Source organism: Carcharodon carcharias, chromosome 21, assembly GCF_017639515.1.
Source record: "Carcharodon carcharias isolate sCarCar2 chromosome 21, sCarCar2.pri, whole genome shotgun sequence".
Taxonomy (NCBI): Eukaryota; Metazoa; Chordata; class Chondrichthyes; order Lamniformes; family Lamnidae; genus Carcharodon; species Carcharodon carcharias.
Window position 1 is genome coordinate 24951762 of NC_054487.1, and position 22306 is coordinate 24974067.

At 42.7% G+C, this 22306-nt stretch overlaps 1 protein-coding gene across 1 annotated transcript; it reads right to left on the reverse strand.

Annotated features, from left to right (window-relative positions):
* Positions 1 to 86: 86 nt before the first annotated feature.
* ndufb2 (NADH:ubiquinone oxidoreductase subunit B2) lies at positions 87 to 13297 on the reverse strand. The gene is made up of 4 exons (XM_041215512.1): positions 13139 to 13297; positions 3321 to 3465; positions 1133 to 1230; positions 87 to 187 (listed from the first exon to the last, which is right to left on the reverse strand). The coding sequence occupies exons 1-3, from the start codon at positions 13225 to 13227 to the stop codon at positions 1156 to 1158; spliced, it is 309 nt and encodes a 102-aa protein (XP_041071446.1). The 5' UTR covers positions 13228 to 13297; the 3' UTR covers positions 87 to 187; positions 1133 to 1155.
* Positions 13298 to 22306: the final 9009 nt, after the last annotated feature.

The following is a 22306-nucleotide window of genomic DNA, read 5'->3' on the forward strand; positions in this document are numbered from 1 at the left end:
AAGTATTTCAGAGAACATTAGTTTTGAAGTAGGCCCATGTACAATACCAAAATTAAAAATCCTGAGGAAAGAAATTGCACAAAGGGTGACTATCCAGGTAAAATATATTTATTCCAATTTAATTTACAATAAAGTGGTCTCTCCAAGTGTCAGATGGACTTCCCCAGAAACGCCCACAAAGGAAACACTGTGGAAGAAAGATACAACATCACTGTTAAGGCATCCAAGTTTTTAAAAAGTACAAATATTTACAAGAAAAGTCTACTGTTGCCGAACAGCTCAGCAGGTAAGTGACTGTTTAATGCAGTACTGGGGCATGCAGACCAGAAAGATTCAGGGTTTGATTCCTAGTCTGGCTATTAGCTCAGTGCTACCCTTGCTAGGTGGGGAACCTGAAAGGAAAAAGGAGGAAACAAAATAAAGCAGATTGTCAGTGACCCTGCTCCCTGTTGGAAAGTGTTCATCTGAATGCAGAGTGAGGACAGGATCAAACTTCTTGGTGGTGCTCATCACAATTAAATAGTCTTCTGGCAGTCACCATTTTAACTCAGGACATGAAGAATGGTCACTTGAGGGAGGTAATGCAGAACTGCAGGCCCACAGGAAAGCAAACCCCTGTATCAGTTACTACCAACTGAGTACAGAAGAAAAGACATTAGGATAAAATAATCTACAGTAATAATTTGAGTCTCAAACTCCAAAGGAATATCAACACACAGGAGGCCAATTTCTAAGGCTTTATTCAAATTAAGAGAAGGCAAGATAACTAAACTATTGGGAGTAGAAGGCTATATGACAACAAAGCAACACGATTCGGCTAAGACATGAGAAAAGGTCGACACATGCTGCTTTGTGGAAGTGTCTGTGCTTGTCATAATTATCGGTAACCGTTCTTGCATGTGGTTACTCTGCTCAGCGTGGAAGCTCCTGAAAACCTCTCTTTGACTAAGATTTTGACTATTTACCATAATACCACCTTGTGTGGCTTGGTGTCAAATTTTACTTTGTAACATTCCTGTGAAGTGCCTTGGCACATTTTATTATGTTAAAGGTATTTTTTAAATAGAAGTTGTAGCTGTTGCAGATATTTCTCCAATTCTGCTAGTACAGACTGTAGATCCACTAAACTTACTATTTCAGGAAAGCAGGATCAAGTTAGTCTTCATCAATTGGAGGGATACCCAGCTCCTCGTCGGTCCACTTGGAGGGATCAGGATAAGGAAAATGACCCTGTTATAAAATGTTAGTTGTTAATAAATTGGGCAGGAGATGATTGCTTAAACACAATCTTCCCTTTAAATCAATAATACATCTAGAAATGCAAGGACAGACTTTTGTTACAGCTTGCTTAAATTTGCTGTAATTATGGACAAAAAGATAAACAGGAAACCAAAAATAAATTGTGTTGCAGGTACAAAATCTGAAAATGTAATCTTTATGGAGTTAGTCTTTTACAACAGACAACTTTTGCAGTAATATTTTGCTCTCTAGCTAAGGCACTGGTGGCTTTGGCTTAAGTGTCTACTTTTATTTATTTGCACATTAAATTGATTATTTAGATAATGTGTTTATAATGTTTCTATAAAAGGTATAAATGGAGCTGGTGTTTGTATTCAGTCAGAAATCTGCTTTTAACAGTGTCTTTATTTATCTCTTTAATAAGGCATCTTACTCCTGTAACTAAAGTAGTTTTGGCTGTAATTTTGAGCCACTTGTGCTACAGTTGAATGGGAATTGGGGTCAAGAGGTAGCATCAAAGGGAATTTCAAGCCTACCAAAACTTTATAAATTTCTATTATCTTCTGCATCATAATCTGCCAGGATGCCAAATACTACCATAACTAGGACAGCTTATTGAACTCTACTGCATGTGTCCTAGCTGGCATTGCATCTTGTTTACCCATCGGTCCTGTGCACACTGACCTACACTGGCTTCTGGTCCAGCAGCACCTCAATTTAAACAAAAATTCATAATTGTTTTCAAAGTCCTCAATGACCTAGTCCCCTCCCCATCTCTGTTACCTCCTCCAGCCTCACAAACTTCAGATCTCTGCATGCCTCCAATTCTGGCCTTTGTACCTTCCAATTTTAACCAGGGTGCCATTGGCAATGGTACTTCCAGGCCGAAGCATTGGATTTCCCTCCTGAACATCTCCAACTCTCTCTCCTTTGAAATGCCTCTTAAAACCTACTTTGTCAATCAAGATTTTAGTCATCTGTCCTAACACCACCTTACATGGCTCAGTGTCAAATGTTGTTTGATGCCACTCCCATGAATGACAGATATTTTAGTGCGTTAAAAATGCTATATAAGTACAAGCTGTTGTTTGAATTGAATCATAATACAGCACCAAAGGAGACCTTGATGGCCCAACTATTCTGCTGGCTCATTTGAAGAGGGCTCCAGTTAGTCTCAATCCCCCATTCTTTCTTCATATCCCTACAATATTTTTCTGTTTCAAGTATTTATAGAATTCTATTTTGAATGCTGCTATTGAATCTATATCTGCTCCCCTATTGACAGTGCATTCCAAATCCTAGCCACTCCTCTAGTTCTTTTGACAGATCATGCTAAATCTATGCTCTTTCGCCATCAACCCTTCAGCCATAGGAAACAGTTTCTCTTTATTTACCCTATCTAAACCCTCGTGATTTTATACAGTTCTATCAAATCCCTTCTAAGCCTTCTTTGCTCTCAGGGAAACAACCCCAGGTTTACCAATCTATCCACATAACTAAAGTCCTTCATTACTGGAACAATTCAAGTAAAGCTCTTCCATACCCTCTCCAAAACTTGTGTCCTTCCTAAAGTGTGGTGCACAGAATTGAACACAATACTTCAGCTGGGGCTAAACTAGTGCTTTATGTAGGCTTAGTCCAAGGTCCCATGTGCTTTATTAACTGCACTGTTAACACTGAAGTTGGCAGTACAGGTTATGTGCACAAATACCCCAAGGGTCTCTGTTTTAGCATCCTCTTTAAAACTGTACCATTTATCTTGTATAGTCAGTCCTAATGTACACTCAAATTTTTCTGCGTTGCTTTTCCTTCTGCACAATCTTCTCCAACGGAACAAGTTAGGAGCGCAAATGCCCTATATTTGATTTGAATGGCTTTAAATTGATCAGTTAGATGTATAGCCTGGAATAACACTGAAGTACTAAAACTGGCAAAATACATGAATTCCTTTTTACAGAACCATCCCTTAAACAACTGGCAATTTGATGGTAAATATTAAGAGCCAGGCAGGACTTAATTCTCCATTCCTTCCTAAGCTGTGGAGTGAAAATCATAACACTGGAGGTTCATGAAGTACTCACAAAGACTGCATCAGGATCGTGCCATAGGTGCCAGAAAATCCAGAACCACATGAAACCACTGAGAAACTCGGCCTGCAGTACTTGACTCTTGGTCAGTTGTGGATACTGTCGATACTGGGGTTCAATGTGGGCCCCACCACCAGCTCTGGGAAAGGAGGGGGTAAGATAGGCATATGTTAGAAAATGTTGCCATAAATATTAATATTGCTATGGATTTACACCAAGTGGAAGTGGAATAAACCCAGGGAAAATTTCCAAGGAACACTCAAATTTCATCAAACCACAGAAGGTAATTACAGGAGGACCTCAATTAGTCAGCATAATGATGGGAGTCCCTTTGGCAGATAACCGATGTTGCAAAGCAGTGAAAAAGAAGATTGCACTGATCAAATATTCAGGGTACAATAAAATCTCAAAGACATGTAGGTTTAAGCTGACAGATGACTTGAAAAGCAACAGTAGACAAGAAGGGCCATATGTTAATGGCTTTTCTGCTCACTCAGACATGTTTGATTAATGCACATCTCTTTCATGACTCCCTGCAATACAGCCTGCACCTCCCATAGAAATTCATCGGAGTAAGGCACGTTCAGGCAATCAGGGTTGAATTGTAGACGATACTCCAGGATTTAAGTTTATTATTGCAATTCACACAATTGTATCCTGAGCATCAGTATTCTCAAATCATTTCTAATCGTCTTGGAAGACAATTCTGAAAAAGCTGCTACACTCAAAACATTAAATTGTTTTTACTGTTTTCAGATGCTGGCAGAGCCACAATGAATTTGAAGCACTTTCTAGTTTCAGATTTAAAACATTTACGTTAAGGTTAGATTTATTTTATTAGAACTAGGAACATACAGACAGGAGTACACCACTTAGCCACTCAGTATCTAAATGTGTAACTGACACCAAGCTAGCTGCAGTGGCCAGTGACATTACAACCCAAAACAACCTATATAGGGTAAGTCAATGAACAGATGGAAATCAAAGCCAACAAATATAAAATCACAAAACTAGAGTCAGCAAGAATGTGATGTACCTTTGAATGATGTTTTGTTTATTCTTTCATGGGGTGTGACTGTTGCTGGCAATGTCAGCATTTCTTGCCCATCCCTAATTGCCCTTGAACTAAATGGCTTGCTAGGTCATTTCAGAGGGCAGGTAAAAGTAAACCACATTGATGTGCGTGAGGCCAGGTGAGGGTGGCAGATTTTTTTGCCTAAAAGATACTAGTTAACTAGATGGGTTTTTACAACAATTGATGATAGTTTCATGGTCACCATTACTGAGGCTAGCTTTCAATTCCAGTTTTTCCAAATTACTTTAAATTCCACCAGCTGCCATAATGGGATTTGAACCCATGTCCCCAGAGCATTAACCTGGATCTCTAGATTACTAGTCCAGTGACATTATCACTATGCTAACGTCTCCCCTGCTTCAGGTGACAGTCAGAAAAAGTTCTTAAATTTTGACTGATAGGCAATTCAAACAACCTGTTCAATATTCATAGGTGCTAAAGCAAAAAAATAAAATACTGGTTTGACCCAAGTCATATCTGAGCTTGCATCTAGAATTCTGTTCAGTTCTGGTCTTCATATAAAATTGGGGTGTAGTGGTATTGTTGTTGGACTAGTAATCCAGAGACCCAGGGTAATGCTCTAGGGAACCGGGTTCAAAATCCACCACGGCAGATGGTGGAATTTGAATTCAATAAAAATCTGGAATTAAAAGTCTAATGCTAACCATGAAACTATTGTCAATTGTTATAAAAACTCATCTGGTTCGCTAATGTCCTTTAGGGAAGGAACCTGCCATCCTTACCTGCTCTGGCCTATGTATGACTCCAGACCCACAGCAATGTGGTTGACTCTTAGATGCCCTCTGAAATGGCCCAGCAAGCCAGTCAGTTGTATCAAACTGCTGCAAAGTCACAAAAAAGGAATGAAACCAGCCCAGCAATAACCTAGGCACTGGAAACAACAACGGCAAACACCGCTCTGCTGACCCTGCAAAGTTCTCCTTACTAACATCTAGGGGCTAGTGCCAAAATTGGGAGAGCAGTCTCACAGGCCAGTCAAGCAATAGCCTAACATAGTCATACTCTCAGAATCATACCTTACAGATAATGTCCCAGACACCATCATCACCATCCCTGAGTATGTCCTGTCACACTGACAGGATAGACCCAGCAGAGGTTGCGGTACAATGGTGTACAGTTGGGAGGGAGTTGCCCTGGGAGTCCTCAACATCGACTCCAGACCCCATGAGGTCGCATGGCGTCAGTTCAAACATGGGCAAGGAAACCTCCTGGTGCTTACTATGTACCGGCTTCCCTCAGCTGATGAATCAGTGCTCCTCCATGTTGAACATCACTTGGAGGAAGAACTGAGTGGCAAGGGTACAGAAGGTATTCTGGGTGAGGGACTTCAATGTCCACTATTGACTGAGCTGGCCCAGTCCTAAAGGACATAGCAGTTAGGCTGGGTGTGCGGCAGGTAGTGAGGGAACCAACAAGAGGGAAAAACATACTTGACCTCATCCTCACCAACCTGTCTGCCGCAGATGCATCTGTCCATGACAGTATCAGTAGGAGTGACCACCGCACAAGGGGATGAAGTCCCGCCTTTGCATTGAAGATATCCTCCATCGTGTTGTGTGGCACTGCCATTGTGCTAAGTGGAATAGATTTCGAACAGATCTAGCAAATCAGGACTGGGAATCCATGAGGCGCAGTGCACCATCAGCAGCAGAATTGTACTTGAGCACAATCTGGAAGCTCATGGCCCAGCAGTTCCCCCACTCTACCAATACCACTAAGCCAGGGGATCAACCCTGGTTCAATGAAGAGTGCAGGAGGGCATGCCAGGAGCAGCACCAGGCATACCTAAAAATGAGGCGTCAACCTGGTGAATCTATAACACAGGACTACTTGCGTGCCAAACAGCACAAGCAGCAAGCGATCCTACAACCAACAGATGATCTAAGCTCTGCAGTCCTGCCACAACCAGTCATGAATGGTGGTGGACAATTAAACAACTCACTGGAGGAGGAGGCTCCACGAATATCCCTATCCTCAATAATGGGGGAGCCCAGCACATCAGTACAAAAGATAAGGCTGAAGCATTCGCAACAATCTTCAGCTAGCAGTACCGAGTGGTTAATACATCTCGGCCTCCTCCGGAGATCGCCAGCATCACAGCCAATTTGATTCACTCCACATGATGTTAAAAAATGGCTGAAGGCACTGGATAGTGCAGGGCCTGACAATATTGCAGCAATAGTACTGAAAATTTGTGCTCCAGAATTTTCCACACCCTAGCCAAGCTATTCCAGTACAGCTACAATACTGGCATCTACCCGGCTATGTGGAAAATTATCCAGGTACGTCCTGTACACAAAAAGCAGGACAAATCCAACTCAGCCAATTACTGCCCCATCAGTCTACTCTTGATCATCGGTAAGGTAATGGAAGGGGTCATCAACAGTACTATTCACCGGCACTGGCTTAGCAATTACCTGCTCGCTGATACCCAGTTTGGATTCCACCAGGTTCACTCAGCTCCTGACTGCATTACAGCCTTGGTTCAAACATGGGCAAAAAAGCTGCACCCCCGAGGTGAGGTGAGAGTGACTGCCCTTGACATCAAGGCCACATTTGACCTAGTGTGGCATCAAGAAGCACTAGCAAACCTGGAGTCAATGGAAATCAGGGGAAAAGCTCTCCACTGGTTGGAGTCATTCCAGCACAAAGGAAGGTGGTTGTGGTTATTGGAGGTCAGTCATCTCAGCTCCAGGACATCGCTGCAGGAATTCCTCAGGGTAGTGTCCTCAGCCCAACCATCTTCAGCTGCTTTATCAATGACCTTCCTTCCATCATAAGGTCAGAAATAGGGATGTTCGCTGATCATTGCACAATGTTCAGCACCATTCGTGACTCCTCAGATAATGAAGCAGTCCATGTCCAAATGCAACAAGGCCAAGACAATATCCAGGCTTGGGCTGTCAAGTGGCAAGTAACATTCGTACCACGCAAGTGCTGGGTAATGACCATCTCCAACAAGAGAGAATCCAACCATCGCCCCTCGATGTTAAATGGCATTACCATCACTGAATCCCCAACTATCAATATCCTGGGGGTTACCACTGACCAGAAAGTGAACTGGACAAGCCATATAAATACTGTGACTATAAGAACAGGTCAGAGACTAGGAATCCTGTGATGAGTAAATCACCTCCTGACTCCCCAAAGCCTGTCTACCATCTACAAGGCGCAAGTCAGGAGTGTGATGGAATACTCCCCACTTGCCTGGATGAGTGCAGCTCCCACAACACTCAAGAAGCTTGACAGCATCTAGGACAAAGCAGCCCACTTGATTGGCACCACATCCACAAACATTCACTCCCTCCACCACCGATGCCCAGTAGCAGCAGTGTGTACCATCTACAAGATGCACTGCAGGAATTCACCAAGGCTCCTTAGGGAGCACCTTCCAAACCCACAACCGCTTATAATTAGAAGGACAAGGGCAGCAGATGGATGGGAACACCACCACCTGGAAGTATTTCTCCAAGTCACTCACCATCCTGACTTGGAAATATATCGCCATTCCTTCACTGTCAAAAACCTGAAACTCCCTTCCTAACAGCACTCTGGGTGTGCCTACACCACATGGACTGCAGCAGTTCAAGGAGGCAGCTCACTACCACCTGATCAAGGGCAACTAAGGATGGGCAATAAATGCTGGCCCAGCCAGCAAAGCTCACAGCCTGTGAATAAATAAAAAAGGAAAACTGTACAATTACTGAAGGGAATCTAGAGGCAGAATTACAGTGTTAACTCATTACAAGGAAAGCTGATCTATCCTGCGGCATTATTCTCTGGGGAGTAGGGAAGAGGGAGGAGGGTGCTGGAGGAAGAAAATTGAGAGCTGTCAGTGATTTTCAAAAGAGACCTTGTGATTTTCACAGGTCTGGAGATTTGAAACTCGGTAAAGTTATGATGTCTGGTACGGAATGTGATGACAAGGTGGACACAATTTAATGTTACAGGTGTGGAAGAAAAGAAGTTTAAGAGGGTGACAGATTTGTGGACTAAGCAGCTGGGGTAATGAAACAAATTTACATGAATTTATTAATTAAGAGAGTGGATCCAAGGCTATCAGTTTTAGAATTAGGGAAGGAAAATGGTCAAAGGTTAGAAGGACCAATGGCCTCCTACGCTAAGCAATGCTGTGCTACATTACAATAGTGACTGCACTTCAAAAATACTTAATTGGCTGTAAAGTGCATAGGGACATCCTGAGGTGGCAAATTGGTACCAATGACATAGTTGGAAGAAGGACAAGGTCCTGAAAGCAGATATCAGGGAGTTAGGAAGGAAATTAAAAAGGAGGACCTCAAGAGCAGTAACCTCAGGATGACTCCCAGTGCCACATGCTGGTGAGCACAGGAATAGGAGGACAGATCCACTAAATATGTGGCTAGGGAACTGGTGTTAGGAAAAAGGGCATCAGATTTTTGAGGCATTGGGGCTGGTTCTGGGGCAGGTGGGACCTGTACAAGTTGGACGGGTTACATCTTAACAGGACAGGGACTGATATACTCACAGGGAGATTTGCTAGTGCTGTTGGGGTGGGTTTAAACTAGCTTGTCGGGGTTGGGAACCTGAGGAGTGGCCCAAATTGGAAGTAAAGTTGGTAACAGGAAGTAGTAGTGAGACCAGGAGGCAGAAGAAACAAAGCAGAGCATTGAGTATGCTTCAAATGAAGAATGATGTCAAAAAGACAAAGTTAAGGGTACTCTACCTGAATGAACGCAGCACTCGAAATAAGGCACAGGGAGGTAAATGGGTATAATTGCCATTACAGAAACATGGCTGTATGGTGACCAAGACTGGGAACTGAATATTCAAGAATATTCGACGTTTCAGAAGGACAGACAAGAAGGGAAAGGAGGTGGAGTTGCACTGATAATAAGGAATAAGGTCAGTGCATTAATAAAGGAGGATCTCAGATCGAAAGAACAGTGTGTGGAATCTGTTTGGGTGGAGCTAAGAAACAGCAAAGGGCAACAGACATTGGTTGGAGTTGTTTATCGGCCACCAAACAGCCGTGGGGCATGGTATTAATCAGGAGATGAGAGAAGCATGTAGCACGGGCAATACAGTAATCATGGGTGACTTCAATCTGAGACTGAGTAAATCAACTGAGCACTAATGCTGTGGAACACGAGTTTCTGGAGTGTGTTAGGGGTGGTTTTCTAGAGCAGTATGTTGAGGAGTCGATTAGAGGACAGGCTATTTTAGATCTGGAATTATGTAATTAAAAATGGCTAATTAATAATCTTTGTTGTAAAAGAACCTTTAGGGATGAATGATTACAATATGACAGAATTTTACTTTATGTTTGATAATGAGGTAGTTCACTCTGAAGCAAGGGTGTTAAAGTTGAATAAAGGAATTTATGAAAGCATGAGAGACAAATTGGCTGAGGTGGATTGGAAAACTACATTAAAAGATATGACTGTACATGGATAGTCTTCAAAGAACCATTACATAGCTTACAGCACCTATACATTCCTTCAAGGTACAAAAGCCCAAAAAAAGTCAGTCAGCCGAGGCTGACAAAGGAAATTAAGGATTGTATAAGATGAAAAGAAAAGGCTTATAAAGTTGCCAGAAGTAGTAGTAAACCTGAGGATTGGTAGGTTTTTAGAATACAGCAAAGGAAGACCAAGAAACTCGTACAGAAAGGAAGAATAGAATATGAATGCAATCCAGCAAAAAACATAAAAAAAGACTATATAAGCTTCCATAGGTATGTAAAAAGGAAGTGTTTGGCTAAGACAAATGTGGGCCCATTACAGACAGAGTCAGGAGAATTCATATTGGGGAATAGAGAAATGGCAGAGAAGCTATGTGCCTGTTTTCACTGAGGAAGATACAGAAAAGCTCCCAGATCTAGAGATCCAAGGTACTAGGGAGAATGAGGAGTTGAAGGAAATTAGTCTAAGTAAGAAGGCTGCATTGGAGAAATGAATAGGACTGAAAGTTGATAAGTCCCTGGGTCCTGATATTCTGCACCCCAGAGTGTTGAAAGAGGTTGCTATATAGGTAGTGGATGCATTGGTGATCATTTACCAAAATTCTACAGATGCTGGAGATTGAAGATTCTGAAGATTGGAAGTTAGCAAATGTCACCCACTATTTAAGAAGGGAGGGAGAGAGAAAACAGGGAACTACGGACCTTTTCGCCTTACATCAGTGGTAGGGAAAATGCTAGAATCTATTATAAAGGATGTGACCAATGGATACTTGGATAATCATGATCTGACTGGGCACAGTCAGCATGATTTGCAAATGGGAAATCATGTTTGACGAACTTGGAGTTTTTTTTGAGAATGTTACTAACAAAATTGATAAAGGAGAGTTGTTGCATGTTGTATACTTGGATTTTCAGAAGGTTTTTGATAAAGTCCCCCACAGGAGGTTGATTCACAAAATAAAAGCACATAGGATAGGAGGCAAGATACTGCCATGGATTAAGGATTGGCTAACAGGCAGAAAACAGAGAGTAGGAATAAATGGTTCATTCATGTGTTGGCAGGCTGTGACTAGTTGGGTACCGCAAGGATCAGTACTTGTGCCCCAGCTGTTCACAATATATATCAATGATTTGGACATGGGAACCAAATGTAATGTTTCCATGTTTGCGGATGATACAAAGCTAGGTGGAAACGTGTGTTGTGAGGAAGATGTAAAGCGGCTACAGGAGGATTTAGACAGACTTAGTGAGTGGGCAAGAACATGACAGAACATAATGTGAAAGAATGTGAGGTTATCCACTTTGGTAGAAGGAACAATTGTGCAGAGTATTTCCCTAAATGGTAAGAGATTAGAAAGTGTAGATGTACAAAGGGACCTGGGTGTCCTTGTCCATAAGTCACTGAAAGCTAACATGCAGTTGCAGGAAGGCTAATAGAATGTTAGCCTTTATCGCAAGAGGAATTGAGTACAGGAGTAGTTGTATAGAAGCTTGGTTAGACCACACCTGGAGTAGTGTGCACAGTTTTGGTCCCCTTACCTCAAAGGATATTATTACCATAGATGGAGTGCAATGAAGGCTCACTAAACTTGTTCCGATGATGGCGGGACCGTCTTATGAAGAGAGATTGGGGAAACTGGGACTGTATTCTCTAGAGTTTCAAAGAATAAGAGGTGATCGCATTGAAATTTACAAAATACTTAAAGAAATAGGCAGGGTAAATGCAGGTAAGATGTTTCCCCCAGTTGGGGAGTTTAGAACCAGGGGACACAATTTCAAAATAAGGGGAAAGCCACTTAGGACCAAGATGAGGAGAACCAGGGGACACAATTTCAAAATAAGGGGAAAGCCACTTAGGACCAAGATGAGCAGGAATTTCTTTACTCAGAGGGTTGCGAATCTTTACAGTTCTCTAACCCAGAGGGCCATGGAAGTTCAGTCACTGAGTATGTTTAAAGCAGAGATTGTTAGATTTCTGATTAATAATAATGCAAAGGGTTATGGGGATAGTTTAGGTAAAAGGCATTGAAGTGTTCGATCAGCCATGATTGTATTGAATGGAGGTGCAGGCTCAACGGGCTGATTGGTCTACTCCTTTTTCCGTTTCTAAAAGGCATTATATAAATACAAATTTTTGTGTTCGAAATTACCTTCAAAAATTATACTTTGATAAAAATTTGCAAAAATCCATTATGTAAATGCCAATTTGAACTTATGTAAAAGTGAAATACAGTTCAATTTCTTTCAATACATTTCATGGCATTCCGACATGCCTATACACAATTACTGGCTATATTTACAATATACATTTCGCATCATATATTCCAAGGTGCATAGAGTCTGAGAAGTTTTCCACAGGTTCCAGCCCCATGGTGTATTGTTTTGGGAGGGCCTTAAACTGTGGCCTTTCCCCTTTGAGTCAGCATGACTCAACAAGCAACAAGCATCAACTTCCCCAAGGTTTTGTGCGTACCTTAGCATGCAGTCATGGATATTGGAACATATCAGACTGCAAAACTCAATCGTGGACAGCAATTTGCACTGGAAGAGCAACACATTTCAGGCAGACCAAAGAGCATCTTGATTTGATGGTACTGACATTTGTCTCAGTGTGCATTCCTGGCAATAGCACATAGAGCTCAGTGTCTTGCATAATGAAACTGCCCAGGATGAACCAAAACTAAAACTCGTACATCTCTTTCTAGACCTTCTTTGCAAAGGCATATTCCAGAAGGAATTGGGCAACAATCTTCCCCACCACAGGCACAATGACAGCATATGGTATCGCTGAGACTCCAGGTGTGCATTAAGAATCTGACAAGGGAGTGCCCTTCTCACCAACAGCCAAGTTACATCTTGGTGCTTATTTGAGAGTTCTGTCAAATCCTCATACTGTCTGTTCATGGAATCATCCGAGAGGATTCACATCTCCTTTCCCACATGACCTTGAGGATATTACGTGTGGACCACTGTCTTCTGGACTGGTGGTCAAAGGTGTTCTCTTGCACAAACTTCTCTATGAGGGACAAATGACACAATATGATCCAACTGAATAAAGCATTCCGCAGCAACATAGCCAGTTCCATCCTTTAAAACATACAGGTAGAACCTCAGCCAGTACACCAAAGATCTGCATTGTTTGATGCAGCGATACAAAAGTTGCCATTTTTACCAGAATCGCCCTTCGCTCCATGCCCCTTATCACTCCTCTCGGTAACCACAGCGTGAGCTTGTTTTCTCCTATCCGCATCTAGTTAAAGAGCTGACACTCACCTCCTGACCAGAGGTTTCCCTGAGCTCCGACCCTGCAGTAGCCGGGACCCACTCCGCAATACAACCCTCAACGCCCTCACCGAGGACATGGTGTCTGCTATCTCCAGACAAACCTCCTTCAGGCTCACCGAAATAACACACCAGTGATAACGGTTTCTATTGGCTAACAACAGCCTGTCGGTAACAGCGACCTCTATTGGACAACAGCAGTCCGTCAGTAACACCAGTCTCTATTGGATAACAGCAGCCCATCAGTAACAACGGTCTCTATTGGACAAAACCAAGCTCCATCTTTCAGCCGGGTTATGAAGCCGGGAACAGGGGCGGGCGAGGCTGTTGCTGGATAGGGCGGGGGTTGCTGATAGGGGCGGTGGATAGGGGCGGGGCTTGTTGCGAGTCTTGTTGATAGCGGCAGGCTTGTTGCTGGGGGGCTGATAGGGGCGGGGCTTATTGCGGGGGGGGGGGGTTGTTGATAGGGGCGGGGCTTGTTGCGCTGGGGGTGTTATTGGGAGGGCTTGTTGCGGGGGGTGGGATTTGATGATAGGGGCGGGGGTTGTTGCGGGGGGTGGGGTTTGATGATAGGGGCGAGGCTTGTTGCGGGGGTGGGGTTTGATTATAGGGGCGGGGCTTGTTGCGGGAGTGGGGTTTGATGATAGGGGCGGGGCTTGTTGCGGGAGTGGGGTTTGATGATAGGGACGTGGCTTGTTGCGGGAGTGGGGTTTGATGATAGGGGCGGGGCTTGTTGCGGGAGTGGGGTTTGATGATAGGGGCGGGGCTTGTTGCGGGAGTGGGGTTTGATGATAGGGGCGGGGCTTGTTGCAGGGGGTGGGGTTTGATGATAGGGGCGGGGCTTGTTGCGGGAGTGGGGTTTGATGATAGGGGCGGGGCTTGTTGCGGGAGTGGGGTTTGATGATAGGGACGTGGCTTGTTGCGGGAGTGGGGTTTGATGATAGGGGCGGGGCTTGTTGCGGGAGTGGGGTTTGATGATAGGGGCGGGGCTTGTTGCGGGAGTGGGGTTTGATGATAGGGGCGGGGCTTGTTGCAGGGGGTGGGGTTTGATGATAGGGGCGGGGCTTGTTGCGGGAGTGGGGTTTGATGATAGGGGCGGGGCTTGTTGCAGGGGGTGGGGTTTGATGATAGGGGCGGGGCTTGTTGCGGGGGCGGGTCTTGTTGCGGCAGCTGCAGTGCAAAGCAGTGGCTTCTGTTCTGAAATAAAAATAGAAAATGCTGGAAGCGTTTGGTCTGGCGGCATGTATGGAGAGAGAAACAGAGTTAATGTACCGAATATAACTTATTCAGGCTCCTGGTCTGTAGCAGTAAGAGAATGGGTTGGACATTGATCTTCATGTAGGGAATGCAGCTGTTTCTGGATGATTCAGGGCTGGGATCCGACTCCCTGTTTCCCCGGCCACTGGCTGTGGGGATACGGTGACTGATTCCCCAGGGCAGGCCCGCCACGTCCCAGATCCGGTACAAGGTCCTGGTGATCTTGGCACCTAAAAACAACTCAGCAGGTCTGGCAGCATCTGTGGAGAGAGAAACAGAGATAACGTCCTGAGCCCCTATGACATCTTCATAGCTAAAGAGGAGTAGCAATGTGATGGATTTTAGAGGAGTAGCAATGTGATGGATTTTAGAGGAGTAGCAATGTGATGGATTTTAGAGGAGTAGCAATGTGATGGATTTTAGAGGAGTAGCAATGTGATGGATTTTATAGAGGAGTAGCAATGTGATGGATTTTAGAGAGGAGTAGCAATGTGATGGATTTTAGAGAGGAGTAGCAATGTGATGGATTTTATAGAGGAGTAGCAATGTGATGGATTTTAGAGAGGAGTAGCAATGTGATGGATTTTAGAGAGGAGTAGCAATGTGATGGATTTTAGAGAGGAGTAGCAATGTGATGGATTTTAGAGAGGAGTAGCAATGTGATGGATGTTAGAGAGGAGTAGCAATGTGATGGATTTTAGAGAGGAGTAGCAATGTGATGGATTTTAGAGAGGAGTAGCAATGTGATGGATTTTAGAGGAGTAGCAATGTGATGGATTTTAGAGGAGTAGCAATGTGATGGATTTTAGAGGAGTAGCAATGTGATGGATTTTATGCTGTTCAAGAAGGTGTGGAGCAGGTGGAACAAAATAGGTCAAAGATAAGTGGGAGCTAAGGAGAAATTTTGCAAAGATGTCATGGACGCAGGACAAAGGGAGTGTTAATGGTGGGGTTAAAAACTAAAGAAGGTGCTGTTGGTGGCATAAAGATAAGATAGCAGAATGAGTTAATAACAAATGCTGCCTTGATGTCAGAGGCAGTCACCATCATCTCACTACAGTATATCTGATGCAATAGAGCCATTGGCACAGCAATTCTGAACCCACTGTGTAACCCCAGCCTATAGCACAAAGTAATCCAACAGTCCTCCTCACCGATACCCATCAAAATCATGGGGGTTTCCATTGACCACAAACTAAACTGGACCAGTGGCTACAAGAGCAGGTTGGAGGCTGGGAATTCTGCAGAGAGTAACTCGCCTCCTGACTCCCCAAAAACTGACCACCATTTACAAGGCACAAGTCAGGAGTGTGATGGAATAATCTCCATTTGCCTGGATGAGTGCAGCTCCAACAACACTTAAGAAGCTTGACACCATCTAGGACAAAGCAGCCCACTTGATCGGCACCCCATCCACCACCTTAAACATTCACTCCCTCCACATTGAAGCACATTGGCAACGGTATATACTTAATACAAATTGCACTGCAGCAACCACCTACAAGGCAAAGGACAGCAGACACTTGGGGACAGCACCACCTGCAAGTTCCCCTCCAAGCCTAATACCATCCTGACTTGGGAACTATATTGCTGTTCCTTCACTGTTGCAGTATCCAAATTTTGGAACTCCTTCCTTACAGCACTGTGGGTGTACCAGCACCACATGGACTGCATCAGTTCAAGAAGGGGCCTCACCACTACCTTCTCAAGGGCACTTAGGGACGGACAACAAATGCTGGTCTTGCCAGTGATGTCCACATCTCATGAAAGAATAAAACTACATAGCTGAAGTGTGTCTGAATCAATCCATTCTGGCCACCCCTGGCTGCAGGTGCTTTTGACACATTGGGGTCCTTTTCTGAAATGACAGGGATGGCCTTCCTCCTCCGTGAGTTCCAGTCCTCACTGCTGACTAATGTTATGTAAGGCACAGCAAACCGCTGGTTGCCTCCAGATCTGCACAAGCACCTGAATCGTATCTTCAGCATCCTGTTGATTTGCTCAATTACAATCTTCTATCATACATATTGGATTGGCTTTGCCTTAACCTGCAGTGAAATAAAAGCTTGATATTACTCAGATGAGATCACCAGGTAAATTAACAGTTCAATCCATTCATTCTGTCACTGAAATTTGTTTGTTCACTTTGATTTAAAAAAACAAGCCACAATTGTAACTGACAGTGGTGCAGGAAACAACCTGAGTGTTTAGCTGGAGAATCATAAGACATGGCTAGTAAGAGTCATTTAAAACTACCTCTGTGGTGACAGATTGGTATAGTCCATTTGTATGTGGTCTCCCAGGTAACAACAGAAACACAAACTCATTAGAGGGAGGCTTAAAGATAGAAACCAAGAAAGACAGAAGAGGATAGAGAGTTATTGAGACTAATGTCGAGAAATAAAAATAGAAATATAGGAAGGGAGTGGTAATGGAATTTCAAAAAGATGCACAGAAAAGTACAAACAAATGAGCAAGTTACAAATAGGCACGTATACAGGTAGGTATTTTGAAATAGATTCATGCAATTACAGTGAGATGAACACAAAGAAAGAAACATTCATGTAGGAGAGACCTACATGCAAAATTACAAGTATAGAGAGACACTACATGCAGAGAGTTACAGACCCACAGGTAGACAAATGTACAGGGATAGCACAAGCAAAAGGTGAGGCACACATATTCAGAGTAGTGGGCTGAGAGAAACTCATTAGAATAGAAAGTAAAACATAGTCAGAGAAAGACATAAAAATGAGAGAAAATGACAAGCTGAAAGAGTAGTCTTACTGATTGAGAATTATCCTGATTGGAGAGTTCAAGGCAAACACCCTACTGCTCCAAGCAGAAAACTGAATGGTACAAGTGTGCATAAGGTAAGAAGCAATCCAGACATTAAAAGAAAAATATTATTCCATCCCGCTATGAGTCCCTTTTCACTGTGGAAGACTGTATTTGAAGACTCTTCAATTTTGTAATGGGAATATTATACGTATATATGAATGTCACACATGTATTCCTTATTTTTGAATGATTATGAAATAGTGCTTCCTTAGCTTATTACTGCTTCATTTCTGCTCAATGGATGGTTGGGATGGTGCAGGCCATTGATGCTGGTAATGCCAGCTTTTATTCAAATCACTTGCAATAGAGCTGTCCTTCAAACAAACCTTTGCTAAATGCTTTAATCTCTGTGCCCCAGACACAGGCTCATTCCATGGAAGAGGCCAGATGTGAATACTTGTAACCTCAATTTAAACACAGGCTTATATTTTGGGAATTCAGGAGAAGTAGTTAGGAGAAGTTTTGAACTTTATTAGATAGCCAATTCTGTCTTTGTCTCAACACTGATATATCTCCACCATCATGATAAGGACCATCATTGATTTTTCTGCTCTCGTTTGGAGGTGCTCACGTGTGCTGGGTTGTGGTTCTGCAGTCCCCTCCAAAAGACCATTTTAAACTATGTGAATTCAGATGTCAAGTGTTGGCTAGCTATTTGATCATGTTGGGGGTACCACAACTGAGTCTAACCTTGTCCAGGCCTGATTTATTTTCCAGCAGTGGTCACTAGACATGGAGTATAAGTGTGAATCCTAGCTGATTTTTCTATTCCTAGCCCCAAAGTGTTGAGGCCATATGTAGCACCTCAAGCAGAGCTCAACTAATCAACACAGATCGAGCATCTAATACAGAAATTTGATTGTTTGCCTTTTTAAATTCAAAACCAAGCCACCAGTGGAAACATGTCTCCAAATGCTGTACAAATGTAATATTTATCACAATTTAAGATATAATTTCTAATTTGTGTTACTCACAAATTAGACTTTGCAAATGTTAATAAAAGCAAAACCATGGAAATTGAAGACTGGCGTTGAATGTCAACAGTGAAGAGCACAGACTTCAGGTGAGTGTACTCTAGAGACCACAGATTGCAATTGGGCAGAGAAGGGGCAGTAGTCAGCAAGAATAAGGGGTCAAGGACTGATAGCAGCAGCTTTGAAGAGAAGGAGACAGTACCCAAGGAGAGAGGACTATTAATATCAGCTAACATGGGAGCCAGGAGTGGAATTTGGTGGAATAGGGCCAAGGGTGCAGGAGATCTCATGGACAAGGTGAACTTAGAGAGGGCATGAGGAGAGAAACTAGAGAAAGATGCAAGTTCAGGGCTGGAACAGCAGGGAATCTTAGAGGAAGTTTGTCCTAGTGGGATAGGGGAAGGAAGGGAACTGACAGAGGCAGCTGATTGGACGGTCTCAAATCTTAGTGAGCATGGAGTGGACAAGGGTGATGGATTTAAGAAGAAGGTTTACAGTAGAGTTGATGATGAAACTTTAGAAACAGTATGTTGGGTGTAATATTTTAGAGGACACATTGATTTTAATTGTGATACTTTGGAAGTAAAATGTTGTCATTGCATGGAATACTTTGGAAATAAGATTTTCCTTTAGACATCATGAAATGTGCTTCACTGAGTTCTGGAACCTAAATTCTTAGCACTTCATTGGACTTGTGGAAGCTAAACTGGAAGATCAACCCGGTACATAGTTAATTGGAATTTTTTCATTTCAGGGTGTCATTATGCCAGTCTTGTGTCCTTTGTATTTTACTGGGAATTCATCAATTCTCTTCAGAGATATTAAAGACAAGAACGTAACCTTTGTTCTGGACACATCTGGTAGTATGTATTCCAAACTACATGCAGTGAAGTACTACCTGATCCAGACCCTGTGCGCCTGGGCCTACACAGTAATTGACTGCAAATTCAATATTATTGCATTTTCTGGCAAGGTACGTGTTGCAACAAATCGCTTTTTTAGTGTTTTAAGTCAATAAAACTTAAGCAGAGTTAGACCACTCTTGTGATAGGAAAGGGGTACAAGACTATTTACACTTGTATAATTTATTCATTCACATTGCGAGGGATACTATTTTATTTCTTCCTTTCACATCCAAGCACTTTCCTACTCCAAACTTTATACTAACCTGTTTCAGTGTTATTTAAAATTTATAGTGGACCATTATTTGATATGTGTTACCAGGACCCAGTGCCTTTTCCACCTTGACTTCTACCAGTTTTAACAATAGGACTTCCCTCTCTGTACATGATCTAATTGTTTCACCTTCTCCTCTTGTACCCTTTCATTTCCACTCTCACTTCCTTCCGGCCACTTCTATATCTTCCATAAGATTTTGTTGTTCATCTTTAATGGGTCCTATTCTTTCATTATAACAATAATTTACTTTCTTTGTGATTAGAACAGTCTTTATTATTTTTCTTTATGTCATTGCCAGTTTCTCTTCATCCTCTTCAGCCTTTCTAATCTTTTTTGCTTCCCTCTGTTTTACTTGATTTTCTCTTGAATTCTTGGCTCCGGATTTGTCATGTACTTCTTTCTAAAGTCTCTTAGAATCTTCCAGCACAGAAAGAGGCCATTTGATCCATTTGATCAGCTTACGGTGACCCTTTGAAAGAGCTATCCCATCATTACCTCTCCTCTACTCTTTCTCATTAACATTGCAATTTTTTACCTTTTCAAGTTTTAATTTTAATTTTAAATTCTCTACTCATTCAAGGAACTCGAACTTTTGCTGCACTACCTTTCTGCTGCAAATACATCTAATCTGAACACTAATCATGCCCTATTTCAATGCTTCACCTTATTTGTGCAATTTTCTGTCTGCATTTTTTCTTTCTAGCTTATCTAGACCAGATTAGAGAGAAATGGTGGTGTAGTGATAATATCACTAGATAAATAATCTAGAGACCCAGGCTAATGCTCTGGGACATGGCTTCAAATCCCACCATAGCAGCTGGTGGAATTTAAATTCAACCAATTAAAAAAACCTGGAATGAAAAGCTAAATCTCAGTAATGATAACCACGAAACTATCACTGATTGTTGTAAAAACCCATCTGGTTGACTAATGTCCTCTAGGGAAGGAAATCTGCTATCCTTATCTGATATAGCTTACATGTGACTCCAGGTCACAACAATGTGGTTGACTATTAACTGCCCCCTGAAATGGCCCAGCAAGTCATGCAGTTCAAGGGCAGTTAGGGGTGGGCAATAAATGCTGGCCTTGCCAACAACGCTCACATTCCATGAAAGAATAAAAGAAAAAGTTCCCCTATCTTATTGAAATTAACACTTTGCTAGTCAAGGTTCTTACTCTTCTCTGTATTTTTCAATCTTCACATCAAACTTAATTATGTTATGATCACTATTTCTGAAATATTGCCTACCCTTTCATTGCCACACTTACTTTTCTATTATTAGATCCAACTTGACTAAAAATGTACTAATCTAAAAAACTGTCCAGAGCACATTTTTTAATATTCATTCATAGGATGTGGGTGTTAGTGGAAAGGCTAGCATCTATTGTCCATCCCTAATTGTCCTCAAGAAAGTGGTGGTGAGTTGCCTTCTCAAATACAACTGAGGGCTCATTGGTTATTTCAGACATCAGTAAGAAGCAACCACATTGCTGTGGGTCTGGAGTCATAAATAGGCCAGATTGAGTAAAGATAGCAGATTTCCTTCCCTTAACTGCATTAGTGAACCAATTAGGTTTTTATGCCGATCTGGTAGTTTCACTGCCACCATTACTGGCTTTATTCAAAACTTATTTACTCAACTGAATTTAAATTCCTTAGCTGCTGTCAGAATGGAGGCAAGCAGCCACTAAAAACAACAGGAGCACTGCCCACCTCTGGCTGGCCCACTGCACTGAGTGGTTTCATGGGTCCACTTCTCCATAATGATCACTCCATAAGAGCATAAGACGTAGGAGCAGAAGTAGGCCATTCAGCCCATCTGCCATTCGAGATCATGGCTGATCTGATAATCCTAAACTCCACTTTCCTGCCTTTTCCCCATAGCCCTTGATCCCTTACTGACTAAAAATCCGAATATCTCAGCCATGAATATACTTAACGTCCCAGCCTCTACAGCCCACTGCAGTAAACAATTCCACAGATTCACTATCCTTTGAGAGAAGAAATTCCTCCTCATCTCTGTCTTAAATGGGAGACCCCTTACTCTGAGATTATGTCCCCTAGTCCTAGACTCTCCCACAAGGGGAAACAACCTCTCAGCATCTACCCTGTCAAGCCCGCTAGGAATCTTATATGTTTCAATAAGGTCACCTCTCATTCTTCTAAACTCTAATGAGTACAGGCCCAACCTACTCAACCTCTCCTCATAAGAAAATCCCTCCATACCCAGGATCAACCTAGTGAGCCTTCTAATGCCAGTATACCTTTCCTTAGATAAAGGGACCAAAACTGTTCACAGTATTCTAGGCATGGTCTAACTAGTGCCTTGTACAGTTTTGGCAAGTCTTCCCTATTTTTAAACTCCATTCCCTTTGAAATAAAGGCTAACATTCCATTTGCCTTCCCTATTACCTGCTGAACTTGTATGTTAGCTTTTTGTGATTCATGCATGAGGACCCCCAAATCCCTCTGTGCTGCAGCTTTCTGCAGTCTTTCTCCATTTAAATAATATTCAGCTCCTCTATTCTTCCTGTCTAAGTGCATAACCTCACATTTTCCCACATTATTTTCCATCTGCCAAGATTTTGCCCACTCACTTAGCCTGTCTATACCCCTCTGTAGACTCCTTGTATCATCCTCACCACTTGCCTTCCCACCTATTTTTGTGTCATCTGCAAATTTGGCGATAGTACATTCACTTCCCTCATCTAAGTCATTAATATATATTGTAAATAATTCTGGCCCCGCACTGATCCCTGTGGCACTCCACTAGTTACAGGTTGTCATCCTGAAAATGCCCAACTCTCTGTCTTCTATTAGTTAGCCAATCCTCTATCCATGCTAATATACTACCCCCAACATCATGGCCAGAATGTTCCCGTCGGTGATTTGGGGGCGGGGCCTGCT